The sequence below is a fragment of the Coturnix japonica genome, chromosome 2 (genome assembly GCF_054131305.1).
Source record: "Coturnix japonica strain WE chromosome 2, WE-NBRP24, whole genome shotgun sequence".
Classification (NCBI taxonomy): Eukaryota; Metazoa; Chordata; class Aves; order Galliformes; family Phasianidae; genus Coturnix; species Coturnix japonica.
In genome coordinates this window covers 111,002,681-111,015,722 of record NC_140664.1, presented here as the reverse complement: position 1 = coordinate 111,015,722, position 13,042 = coordinate 111,002,681, and the positions used below count along the sequence as shown (strand labels likewise).

Below are 13,042 nucleotides of genomic sequence, written 5' to 3'. Positions count from 1 at the left end.
ATTCTTTGTAATTCTGTGTAAAAACACACCTGGTGTAGTTTTGCTGTGCATTTATGCCCGCAGGAGGCTCAGCCCAGCTCCCCTCACAGCGGGGCGGATCCATCCCGCCGCCATTACACCACAGCCTCCACACACAGCCGCGCACGCTCCGCCTCGCTCCCGGTGTGAGCGCAGACCGACAGCAGGATAAGCCAATAGTGCGAAGGGTGCCGGACAATCGCTGTACGGCAGCCGGGCCGGGGGCGGGCCGTAGGACGGTCGGCATGTGGCGGGCGCTGCTGGGGGGTTGCCGCGTTGTGCGGGCTCGCTCCGCGCTGCCCGTGGTCGGGGCGGCGGCCGTGAGGGGTACGGGAGGCGGCGGGATGGCGGCCACGGCGGCGGAGTGGCGGCAGGAGACAGGTAGGAGACAGGCAGGGCCCGCGGAAGGGCGAGCGGGCGCTGCTGCCGCTTATGGGCCGTTCTCGCGGCCACCTCCGTGTTGTGGGAGACGAGAGCCGGGTGGTGCCCACGTCCCTCAGCTCAGAGGCCTTCGGTTATGGGCGTGGAGCCGGCTTTGTAACTCCATCCGTGCCAATACTTGCGTGTAGATACTGTTGTTCTGTTTGGTTGTGTCTTTATATTGGTAAATACACAGCGTGGCTGTGTTATTGCTTGGTGTGTGCTACCACAGCGCGGTGCTGGCAGGCTGCAATAGGAAGACGGCTGGTATCTGCCTCGTTAGGGCAAGTTAGAGATGAACTGACTCGGTGGTGAGAGCAGAAGGTAACGACATCTGGGCTCCAAACTCATTCACTAAGAGGCATTTAAAGGCGGTCCCTCGAGCTTTAAATACGGTGTGATAACAAACCTGCAGCTCCCTGAAAGGAGGTTGAGGTGAGATGAGAGTTGGTGGAGTCTCCTTCTCTGGAGATATTCAAGACCCGCCTGGACGCCCACCTGTGCGATGTGGTGTAGGGAGCCTGCTTTGGCAGGGGGGTTGGACTCGATGATCTCTAGAGGCCCCTTCCAACCCCTACGATTCTGTGATTCTGTATTGGTACTCAACTTGGATGCTCTTAAAATGTACCTTTTTAAAATCAGCAGTTCATGTTGGATTGCTGGTACCAAACCAAATTCACTTTGAGTGGCTTTAATTGAGTTCGTTGCTATTTTGCATCTTTGATAACTTGGTAGTGGCTGACTTTTGTTAGAAAGAAGTTATCATTTACTACTGTGATTTTTGTCAGTTCCAGACACATCTCTTCCAAAGTTCAACATTGACTTTGTTGTAAAGCTGCTGAGGCAAGAGAACGCGAAGGACATCTGTGTCATCCGAGTCCCCCCAGAAATCAAATACTGTCATTACTTTATAGTTGTCAGCGGATCTTCAACACGGCATCTCCATGCAATGGCACATTACATGCTGAAAATGGTAAGACAGCCCCAATGTACTCTTTCAGTTAGTGGGAGTGGTTTCAGCGTGCTTCATAGCTATTCACGCTCCCTCAAAATAGCCTGAAATCCAACTGTTCTCAAACCATAGTCCATCAAATCTTCATGTTTTCAGATACACTGTAAGACCAGAAGAAAGTCTGCGTACTGAGGCGAAGGATCCTCTCCTGGTCTTACTAAGGCAAACTGCTGTTAAACACTGACTGTGCTGTGTGTGCAGAAGGGAAGGAGAAGCAGCAGCCATCCCTCTTGCGCAGTTTGTCTTTGGCAGAGTGTGCTTTTCAGTGCAGGAGCAGAGGTCAGACTAAGAATGCAGGTAGAGCTTAGTGATGAAGGCCCAAATCTGGGAGGGCAAATCTTTGAGGCCAAAATAGAGTTGTCCTGACTGTTAAAAGCACGTTGTGAAGACTGCAGTTTGCCCCCATCTTGTTCACTCTACTCCTAACCTGCAGCTTGCTTTTCCCCATACATATTCTCTCACTTCCTGACCCTGTATTTCTCCTATAGCTCTTCATTTATTTGTCTTCTAGTCCTGTTGGTTTCAGCTCTGAAACTTGGAGGGAGAAGGGGGAGATGGTTTTATTTTTCAGTACTCAGAGTGGCAGAGCATACCTGGCATTGGAAGCTTTGTAGGCAAAAAGGAAGCTTAAGCCTAAGGTGCTAAGCATAGCAGGTGCTGGGGCAGCTGGCTGGCTTTACTACTACCATACTTGCAGTGTTATCTGTTCTTTGCAAGTTGGGACCATTGTCCAGCAGGTAGCTTCAGACTGGAGCCCCTCCAGCCCATGTCTGCAAAAGCTGATGTGTTGCACAGGAAACTCCCTGCCTTGCCCCCGTAGCTTCTGCTGTCCTGCATTGAGCTGCCCTCTCCTCACTGTCACAGTAGTTCATAAAACAACTCTACACAGTCTGACAAAGTCAAGTTTAGCTGCCAACTCTGAGCACATAGAAATGAACGCGAAGCATTTTATTTTCTGCTGTTGCTTCTCTCTCAGTACAAGCATCAGAAAGAAGAAAGTGATCCTCACACTCGGATTGAAGGGAAAGAGACAGATGACTGGCTGTGCATTGATTTTGGTAAGTACTTGAGTGTGACCCACATGGCGTTCTGCACAAGCTCTTTAAGGAAGAAAACACCACAGTGAGCCCTGATTGCCATGAAGAGTTGTCAGTACTCGTGTTTTACAATTCCAGTTGTTGATGTAAAAGTGTGAGGCTGTGTCAGAGTTTGAGCTCAGCTGTTTCATGTTAAAAAATACGAACAAAGCTAAGAAGTGTGGGGAACACTTAAGAAAACTAATTGGTTGTAGCTGATGTTGTTGATAATAAAGGGAAGCTGAAAGTTCAGCTGTAGCTTTGGGGCAGGAGTTCATTTAAGTAAAAGTTCTGACTTAGGATTTTTTGGGGACAGAACGAAGACAACAACTTTGATCTGGACTTCTGTGATACTGTTTTAAATGAGAACATTGTCCTCCTTCTGCTGGCTGTATTCTTGCATTCTGCATAAGGAATGACCAGTTCCTTGCTGTTCAAGAGCTGGAATCACTGACTGAAGAAGAGACCTCTGTCCCCCATCAGCTGACCTGTTATATCTAGAAGAAGGGGGACGGAGCACTCAATATCTTTGTGAAGCTGGAACTGTGGTAGTGCTTTACAGCTCACTGACAAAAAGGGCTACTCTGTTTCACTAGATCACTAAAACAAGCATTCTTACCCCCCCTATTGTGGTAAAATCTGTATTTGAGCTTTTTCAAACTTAATCTGATTCATTGCCCTGAACTATGCTGCAGAGGACTCTCACTGCTTATTTATTGCACTTTTTTCTTCTGTGCAGGAAGCATAGTGGTACACTTCATGCTGCCAGAAACACGAGAGACTTATGAACTGGAGAAGCTGTGGACTCTAGGTCCTTATGATGACCAGTTAGCACAGATGACTCCACAGTCGCTGCCAGAAGACTTCATACTGGGACTGACTTCCGAACAGCAGTGATCAGCTCGTGACAAGAACTTAATGTCGCTGCTGAGGTGCCTGACTAGAAAGAGACACGAGTGTGCCACAGGAGGCACAACAATATAACCATCGCCACAGGCCATCAGCATAAACCAGCGTATCAAACAAGCTACCAGATTGTCATAAAAGGACACTGTCATTGGGGTCCTTCCTGGGAGAAGGTGGCTCGATGGAGTTTGCAGTGAGAAGAGCAGGAAGAGACGCCTATTTAAGCTACTTACCCCAAAGCTCAGGCATGGGCTCTGCAGTGACTGTTTTTCAGTCTATGAAAGGCCTGCCTGTGGTCATAGTGCACACTGAAGTACCTTTCCTGCAAAATGGCTTGAGTGCTATAAGATGAAGCTTCATTAAGTAGTAAAGCTTAAACGAGGCTTCTTGTATGAAGTCGGTTGCTTTTGGTTGAGGCGAAGCAAATTGTGTACTGGGTTGAAGGAAGAGAGAAAACAGAATGGTGTTGTTGAGCACATTAAAGCCAAGAGTAGCAGTGACAAATGTGTCTTGAATTAACAGAATAGTAAGTCAGTTCTTCAACCAAGGCCAACCTGTTTTCAATGATAATAATAAAAGCACAACTGAGGAACTTCAACTCCTTGCCTTCCTATTAAAACATTCAGCTCATTGTAAGTGCACAATAAGCCTCTCTCAGAAGTTTTCCTCTCACTTGGTTCCTGACACTGAGGCAGCACCAGGGCAGTGTAAACCTTCAGAACCTTCTGGGGTGGGTGAAGATGATAGCCCTAGAGAATGCCCTTTATTACTCAGCATAACTTGCTGTTGGCCAAATAGTTCAGCGCTTTCAGATGTCATTGCACACTATTCTTGGTCAGCAGCTGCTAAAATCCAGTTAGTAGAGCCTCGGGATGGTAACAACTCATTTTCTCATTATGGAACAAGGTCTTCATTGCTAGATTAGGATCTCTTCTTTCTGGAGAAGCTTGCTTTGCATCTGGGTAAGTAGATGTTGAGGTTAAGCATATTTTTGTCCATAGCCTACTTCAAGCCCAGGCAGCATCTCCTCCCTATACAATAGCTGCTGTTTGCAGTGCCTTTCCTCTGCTGAAGATGCGTACAGCTGGCTGAGTAGAGGCAGGCTCAGCCCACGTTACCCTGTTACATGCACTCCCCATACTTTTAACACTGAGTAATGAAGGAGCACTAATGAGAGCTTAGAAAAGGACAGTAAGTGATAGGGGACAGCTGTCATGTGAAGTCTAGGACTCTTACCATTGGAAATGAATGAGGGTAAGAAAAGTATGAGACAAAAACTAAGATGCATGAGAAGAAATGGAAAAAACCAATTTGCCATCAAGGCACATTGTGACAAGAAGTTGGCTGAGAAGTCCACTGATTGCTATTAATCAGAAATTCCAGCTCAGGAAGAACACTTCTTCACCTCACGTTTAACACGCAGTCATAATCTGTACCACCCTGCGTGACTCGCTGAGCCTTTGTCCTGACTCTTGAGTCCTCGGAATTAACAAATTCTGGCTGGTCACTGCTGTGCAGCACTAAGGCCCTTTGAGAAGAACACGTGGGGATGTTTCAGCTCCGTGGATGTTGTGAGACCCTTGTGTAAAATGAAAATGCCCCATGTAGTTTGTCCTGTGAGACAGATGTACCATTCAGTCCTCCAAAGGGGTGTGTGCAGGCTTGGCTCTGTGTGGGGTCCCATGACAACAGGATGGACAACAACATGAAACTGTGGTCACCACATAACAAAATTCCCTGCGCTGCATTTGAGCAACTTAGTTATCAGGCAGTGTCTGCATCCATGAATTGAACTAACAGCTGTTACAGCCCAGCTTACCCAGCTTGAGTGCTTTACTCCATTGACTTCTCACGTTCATTATAGAACCCCATGCTCACGTGCCATGTTGCAATTCTGCTTGTCCTGTACAGCATACATGCTTCATTTGATGGAAACTAACATGAGAGCGCATGCCTTTGAAACTGCAGCTGAAGAATAAAAGCTTCAGAAGGTTAGAAGCAAATAAAAGCATCATGATGAAGCAAATGATTAAAAAGTCAGAGGTTTAACGATGACCGATGCACCAGCATTACAGAGGGAGGCTTAATTTATGTTGCTCAAAGGGCAGGGATGCCAGGTCTGAGAAGTGAGCTCACAGGAAGGGTGAGCTTAAGTTCCCCATAAAATGCAGTACCATACACAGTGTTTCTTCAGTTCTCTTTCTGCTGGTTGGTCTCAGTAAATGAGCTGAGAAGGCATGTGGGAAGATGCAAGAGTTTGGAAAAGAAGCCTAGTTTTCCACTCCACTTTAAAAGGTAAGAGTTGTTGGGGAATGAGGAAGAGTGTTGATGAACAACACCTCCCTCACACCTTGGGAGCATTCACAATGAAATATTCCAAATAACATTAAAAGGGATCTAAATCAAGAGGAGGAATCACCTTGCTGGGGATCTAACTGGGGACACCACCTTGCTGGCAATGTGTGTGTCTGGGACAGAGGAGGTGGAACAAAGTGAGATACATGGTGCCGTATTTTCTCTCTAATGAGCGATTCAGGCTTCTGGGCCGTGCTGCTCATGGTCCTGCTGCATCACACACAGTGTCAAAGTAAAGACTGGGTAAAAATCAGCTGGAAAAAAAAAATATTTATACCACAATTCAGATCTCACTTGAAACTTGTTAAAAGCTCCCTTTGGGTTTGCATTGGGTCACAGCTATTGTGCGCATGTTCCTTCCAGAGCAAACCAGAGTAAGTTATCTGCATGAGACCAGCTGTGAACCAAAGGTTGTACTACAAACCATAGTGGTGCTGTATGGAAGGGAAAAGGCGGAGCAGAAGTCACAGAAGTCACCTACTTGTACTGGAAAGTGTGAACATCATAACTCGGCTGCTGGGTGCCCTCACAGTTATGGAATGCCTGCGGGTGACTGCTCTACCTTACTCAGTTATTACTACAGACAGAAAAACAACTTGATGGAAGCGCAGTAAATACTTAGAACAGTCAGTCGTTACGCCTCATTAGTTTAAAAAAACAACACACAACTGTATCCGATGATAGGAGTTAAACTCTTTATTCCATTCAGAGGCATCTGGCAAGTGGAGCTGCATTGGGGGGCACATTACAGATGAAAAATGATCCATACTTTGTGGATTTTGAAATCATTTACAGTATTTACTTTCTAGCTATTCCCAAATACTCCAAATTACCAAGTCTCAATTGAAAATAAAACATGATTTCTCATACTAAGTCTAGAAATTTAAGAGAGATGACAGTAATTAAATCAGTAGATGTAAATGCAGCGCCTATTTGTAAATCATCCTTATGGAAAATAATGAAGTCAAATCCTTCTCAAACGTTAAGAAAGAAACATCAGACTGACTTAAGCCTCGACAAAAATTAAAATGCTATGACTTCTCATACTTCAGTAACTTTAAATTCATCGTAAGAAAAAAGAATTATCCTAAAGGCTAGAATGAAGGTCACTGTCAAAAAAAAGGTAAAGAAACTCATTTTTCTTTGCTAAAACTACAACATAAGTTTGTGGTTTTTAAACCGATTAGTAAAGAAGAGATGCAGGAAAAAAACACTTCAGACCATTTTCAAAATTATCTAATCTGTACAACAATGATCTTTGGGAAAATTATCTAGTCTATGTAGTAATGCCTCTATTTCAACATGAACCTAGGAGGTAGATAACAAAATGATGAAACAAATGGTTTTGCTCGTTGTGCCCCTCAAATCAGTGCAGCATGGTGATTCTGATCATCTCATGCACAAAAAACATCACAAAAAAAGGTTCAGAGGTAATAGCATGGCTCTGTCGACCACACGCATACAGGCGCGCACGCGCACACACACACACACAGCAGTCTTTATGCACCATGTGTTGCCACATTTTTTTTCTTTTTCTTAAACTGAGGTAGACTGAAGTTTATTGTAGAACCTTGAACGTGTCACTATTACCACAATCAGCATTCAAATTACATTCTGAAATGAAAAAAAATTTGGTAACTTTCCTGTTATCCCTGCCTTTTGACGTTTGTTTTGTTGTTTTTTGTTTTTTCCTCTAATGGTTGGTTGCAGAACGTGCATAAATCCTGCTGCATCTATTATAAGCCAGGCTAGAGAGGTTGTTGGTTTGTTTTGTTTTTTTTTTTTCTTGTAATAAGTTTTCAAAACCTTCAAAGTGGCTTAGTGTGGCCCATAACAGCGGCTGGATATGTAAACTTAGCCTTCGTTATCTTTCAACGTGGTCAAACACTGTTTGACCTTCCCCCATCGTGGTAACTGAAAGCAGTATGATACGATCCGCAGATGGCAGAGACCCTCGCGGCCTCCAATAGGCCCTAGCGGATCAAGCGTTCTATTAAACTGAAGATGAAGCTTGCTCTTTGAACAAAATGGCAAAGTCCAAATGGGCTGCAAATGGTTAAATGTAGCATCATTAGGTAGTGATGGTCAAAGGCACAAAGGGTTCATGCATTCAATCAAGTAGCACAACAACAACAAAAAAAATCCAGCCTCTTGCAGCCTTCTAATTGTTTTTTTTTCCCCCAACCCCAGCCTCTTGCCATCACTTCCTTGTCCTGTTCCCAAAAAAGTACCGTCACAAACTTTTTCATCCCATCTTAAAAGAAAACTAAACGGCATTGCTGCTCTCAGGATGTTGGCATCATCCGCTACCTTTTGAACATTCACTGCATTTATTTTGTTTTTTTTTTTTTAATTTTTTTAAATTTTTTTTTTAAACAAATGATGGTGTTGAAGCCCTCAGAAAACCTGAGGCCGTGGTTTGTTTTTTTTTTTTTACCCACCTTACTCCCATCAGCCAGCAGCTAGAAGTGCTCTGCTATATTTTTCCCCGCTCAGCCTGTCGTACTCCTGGCTGGTGGCTGATCCAATTTTAATTCTTTTTTAAAAAAATAAAATGCTCAAGAACTATTAGCTTTATAAAGTATACAAAATACCAAAAAAAAAAAAAAAAGAAAGAAAAGAAAAAAAGAAAAAAAAGAAAAAGAAAAAAAAAAAAAAAAGAAAAAAAAAGCGAAAAAGGAACAATTTCTCATTGAGGTACTAAATGCCTGAGGTAGTTTAGTAAAATGCATATTTATCTTTTGATGCCCTGGCCAACACCATTCAACACTTCCCTTAGGTTATTCATGGCAGTGTTATGTAACAAAAAAAATGCAACCAAATTCTTTTTTAAAAAAATGCCACTTGTTTTGACATCGGGGCTAACACTGAAACTCTTGGCGACACCCCTGCTCTAACCCCAGCCCACCCACCACCCCACCCTCCCAATGTGTTTCTTCTTTTACAGCTGGACCTATAAGAGCAATGCCTTTTCTTTTTGTTTTTTTTTTCCTTTTTTCTTTTTTTTTTTGTTTTGTTTTTTTTGTTGTTTTTTTTTTGTTTGTTTGTTTTTAAACCAGTGAACTCAGAAGAGAAAGCTTCATTAAACCAAGTTCTAAAATTGCTGGGGAATAATAAGAACAATAAAAAAGACTAACGAGTTTATGTTAAATTGTGAGAATAGAACAAAAGGGAAGTGAAGGGGTCCTTATTTTAAAGCTGGGTTTCAAAAGTTTGAGAGAGCCTAAAGAATACATTCTCAGAGACAGCGTTCAGCGGTTGCCTGGTCCTCGAACAGGTGATTGGCTTGGTGGATCTTCTGCATATAACTTCAACGGGTGCTCACCACCCGTCTCTCTGTTGCACAGTCTGTCTTTGGTCTGGCATCTGTCTCTGATGGGCCATTTCCTAAACCTTTATTTCCGTCTCGGCTGAGGCTGTCCACTTTGCAATGTTTTTTGCTGTTGCTGCTGCCTTCTTACCTGAGCCAGTATTTCCTGAATTTTTCTCTGAGCAAGCTGAAGGAAATAAAGAAGAGACAACCCATGATGATGGCACGCAGCGACCACAGTTTGGAACAGACCCCAAGAGGTTGGACTAACCAAGTTCCTAGAACTGAGGACTCATTACAATTACTCGTTATATGATCTTTTTTTAGTTAATGCTGCACAGTTTTTAAGCATGTTTACTTTTTCCATCTACCCACGTGGTCAGGTTTTCCATGTGTAATACAGAAAGCACAGGAAGACGACTACTAGCAAGACTAAGTTCCAGGCTAACTTCATTTCATTCCCCCTGGAGGTACTTTCTATAAGAACAACTGCTTCACTAGATAGCGGACTCTATTTTTGAGTGTGAGCGATCTCAGGAGGTTACATCTCACATTCATATAACCCTCCCACCTCTCATTTCTGAGCTATGAATCACCAGCAGCAATGTAACAAAGGAATCAATGAGAAAAGGGAAGGAGTCTTGTGATCCCTTTCTAGATGACTTTAAATTAACAGACTGGGAGACGTGGACAAATTGCATTCCTTGCAAGTTATCATGAGAAAGCTTACATCCCTCTTTCACTGACATTCCAATTCCAATCCAATTACAACTTGGGTTTTCTTTTGCTTTGAAAGTTGTAGCGGCCCTGTGCCTAAACACTGCAATGGAGGCTTGCAAGAAGATTGTTTTACATATGTCTGAATGCAACATTGCTATAAATCTCTCTTACTACAGCGAGACAATTAGACAAGCCTGGCAAGCAGTGCTTCCTGTAAGCTGAATGTCTTCTGTCCCTTCACTGTACACGTAGATGGAAAAGACAGCCCATGGAAACATCAAGGCAGTATAGAACTTCACTGCAGTCCCCATACCTGGCATGCATAGAAGTGACCAGTTATTTTCACAACCACCTGGTCATTTTCATCAGGTGTCTGGTCACGAGGGACTACAACTTCTGCACTTGTCAAGTTTTGAAGCTCATTTACCTGTAAATAAAGAGCTGTTAGAAAATCTCAGACAAACAAATACTCCACAACACCCAAGCCTCAAAGACGCTGCTGACCTCAGAAACATCCCCTGTCCAAAAAAAGAAACCCACAGAATAACATGTTTTAAAAAGTCTGTGAGGTTGGTTTGTCTTGAGAAAATAGAAAGTTTAACAAGTCTGGTTAAGAAAACAGCATTAGCTTAAATGAAACTTCAAAGGATTAGCTATTAATCAGTTAGCTAAGTGTTTAAACCTTATAACATACGCTGAATTACAAAACACAACAAAATAACGTTGGTTGTGTATCGGCTACTTACTGTTTTGCCTCCTTTACCAATAACTCTACCAGCAGCATAGGATGGCACTTTTATATGAGCCTCAAGTTTCACTTCTTCTTTAGGTCCAAAGAAATTTTCTTCTTTAAGTTTTCCATAGATTCTCCCTTGAGCCTACAAAAATGTCTCCAGTTAAAGAACATGCTTATTGAGATGGAGTTAACTTCAACAAGCTCCTCTGAAAGGAGAATTTTCAATACCCAACTTCAGCAAAGCATTTTCCCAATCAGCGCAATATCTCCTTTCCTAAAGTCTTTGTACCAAACTAGAGAGCGCTGCTGTCTAACTTTAAAAACTATGCGACAGACCAGCTAATCAAGGAACAGTTCAACATATTATTATTCTACATACTGGTAGAAACATTGCTTTTAAAAGAAGCTATTGCACCTCCATAGTGAGTAGAGAAGTAGAGAGAACCACCTGGATGAAGTTGGTTGTTTTTTAAATTGCACCCAGAAGCACAGAAAGCCATTAATTGGCTGAGAAATTTGTTCTTTTAAGTGCGCTAAACTTAAAGTCACAGGACAAAGACTTCACTTACAATACACAGCTTAGTTTTTACACCCAATTACAACATATTGTTTTTAAAAAAATAAATAATTTGGAGCTTGCTCAATTTCCTGAAGTAGAAAATTGGATCTGTCTGGATCTAAATGGCACCATGGGAACAGCATCTCTTCAGTTAACACACAGTTGCCTTTTCTGGGGCATATGCAAGCGCCAGGCAGCAAGAGGAAAGTCCATTGAGACTAAGCTGCTGAATCTTACTGATGTTCAAAGATGTTTCTTCATCCCCTGCCATGTGTCAGTGAATTCTTGAGAAGGAGTAACTAGATTTTCTCCTCTGCCTATCCTAGGGGCATCAGAAGATAAATTCTATTGAGAGACTGAAGAGAGATGCTTTGGGAAGAAACCTCTGGCCACAAAGCCTTTCCAGTTCAAATCCTTTATCTCTGTAGTGCATTGCTTTGGCCTATGTGGGACATCCCGTCACAGAGGACACAAAGTCAGCATTCCAGTGGGGCAAGAGTCTATACGAAGAAAGCCATTAAAACAGCACACACTCAGCAAGAGATCTCATTCTGGCACCATTTGACAACCTGAGAAGCAGGGATTCCTGCTGCAGGAAAACTTCAAGCAAGTTGGTCAGGAGCAGCTAAGGTCCTGCTCCAAGTCTTGAGCTGGAGATTGTGAAATGATTTCCAAATCTGTCACATGACAAACAGTGGAACGGCCCATTTTATTTCAACAGTTTTTCAAATGGAAAACACCTTGACAACCTGCACAGACTGCTGGATGGTGTCCCAGACTGGAGGCAACATGATCCCCTCTGAGGAGCGGCATCACAACTATGCCTAAACTCTGGGGTGCACTGCAGCACTGAGTGTGAACAGTGGCATGTCCTCACCCTTCTTCCAGCTCCCTTGCTAATAGATAGCCTTGCTAATTGCAACATCCTCAGGCTGCCACAGCTGAGGAAGAAAGGGTGCAGCCACTGCAGCTACCACTGACATGAATCACAGGGAGCAGAACACAATGTAATAGGGTAAGGATGCCAAACTCGTAGGGCTCTGTGCAGACAAGGCCTCTCCAAGAGCTGGTTACTCATCCAAGCAGCGACTATTCCCTCTTCAAACTGCTGCACATCCAGACTACATTCCTGTTGTGCAGCAAGCAAGAATCTGTGCTCAGAGATTAAAAAGACACCTGAACAGAGCTAAAGGACAGAATTACTGAAGCTTGGGTTTGATTTGCCTTGCTTCAGGTTAAGAGTGATAATAAAGACCTGAGCTCTGCCCCTCCTTAGCAAGAGGATGCTGCTCAAAGACAGTAACAGGCTGTGGGGGCTGGAGCTGATGGAAGACCTGAGGGACTCTCCTGTCCTTCTCAAGGCCAGCATTCTCAGGAGCAATAACTAATAAATCAGTCCCTCATAGCAAACAGAAGCTTAAGTGCAGAGGAGTAACTGATCATTGGGGTTTTGGCCAATGCAGGGGGTTCTGGACATGGAAACTTTCCTCCTTGCATGGTCTCGGTTGGGGAGCAGAGCTGGCAGCAGAGCTCTGTGGGACTCCAGTTCTACCTGAGAAGGGAAGCTTGAGGACAAGCCTTTGCCTACATGAAAACCAGGATAAGGGGCACCCAATCTTCTGCTTGAGAGTAAATTCACCGATATCTAATGGAAAGAGAAGGTAGCCGCAAATTAAACTGGCACTGATCTCAGGTGAGAGTACCCTAGATGTGGTTTGTGAGTAAGCCCCTACAAGCACAGAAAACATTTAGAGGAGGCAAAGCTTCTAAATTGTGCTTTACATTTGGTAGCTTCTCAAATCCATATGGTAAGAACAAACTGAACAATAATCTCAAATGCACCCAGATCACTATTACCACTGTGAAATACCTGCCCTGATATTTCTCCAAAACTCCTGAAGGCATTAATGAAACTGATTCTAGATATGCC

The 13,042-nt window shown here is 43.5% G+C and overlaps 2 protein-coding genes across 3 annotated transcripts in view; one reads left to right on the top strand and one right to left on the bottom strand.

Annotated features, from left to right (window-relative positions):
• Window positions 1–244: 244 nt before the first annotated feature.
• MALSU1 (mitochondrial assembly of ribosomal large subunit 1) lies at window positions 245–4,030 on the top strand. Its single transcript, XM_015853828.3, has 4 exons — window positions 245–399; window positions 1,227–1,411; window positions 2,427–2,508; window positions 3,266–4,030. Exons 1-4 carry the CDS (start codon window positions 264–266, stop codon window positions 3,421–3,423), a joined length of 561 nt encoding a protein of 186 aa, XP_015709314.2. The 5' UTR covers window positions 245–263; the 3' UTR covers window positions 3,424–4,030.
• Window positions 4,031–8,723: 4,693 nt separating this feature from the next.
• IGF2BP3 (insulin like growth factor 2 mRNA binding protein 3) overlaps window positions 8,724–13,042 on the bottom strand; it is a 96,652-nt gene continuing 92,333 nt past the window's right edge. For both annotated transcript variants that reach the window (XM_085540572.1, XM_015853829.3), the window contains 3 exons: window positions 10,564–10,695; window positions 10,131–10,244; window positions 8,724–9,284 (listed from right to left, as the gene is read on the bottom strand). In XM_085540572.1, coding sequence (XP_085396698.1) covers window positions 9,183–9,284; window positions 10,131–10,244; window positions 10,564–10,695 — 348 coding nt within the window. In that variant the 3' untranslated portion in view covers window positions 8,724–9,182. The remainder of the gene's footprint in view (window positions 9,285–10,130; window positions 10,245–10,563; window positions 10,696–13,042) is intronic.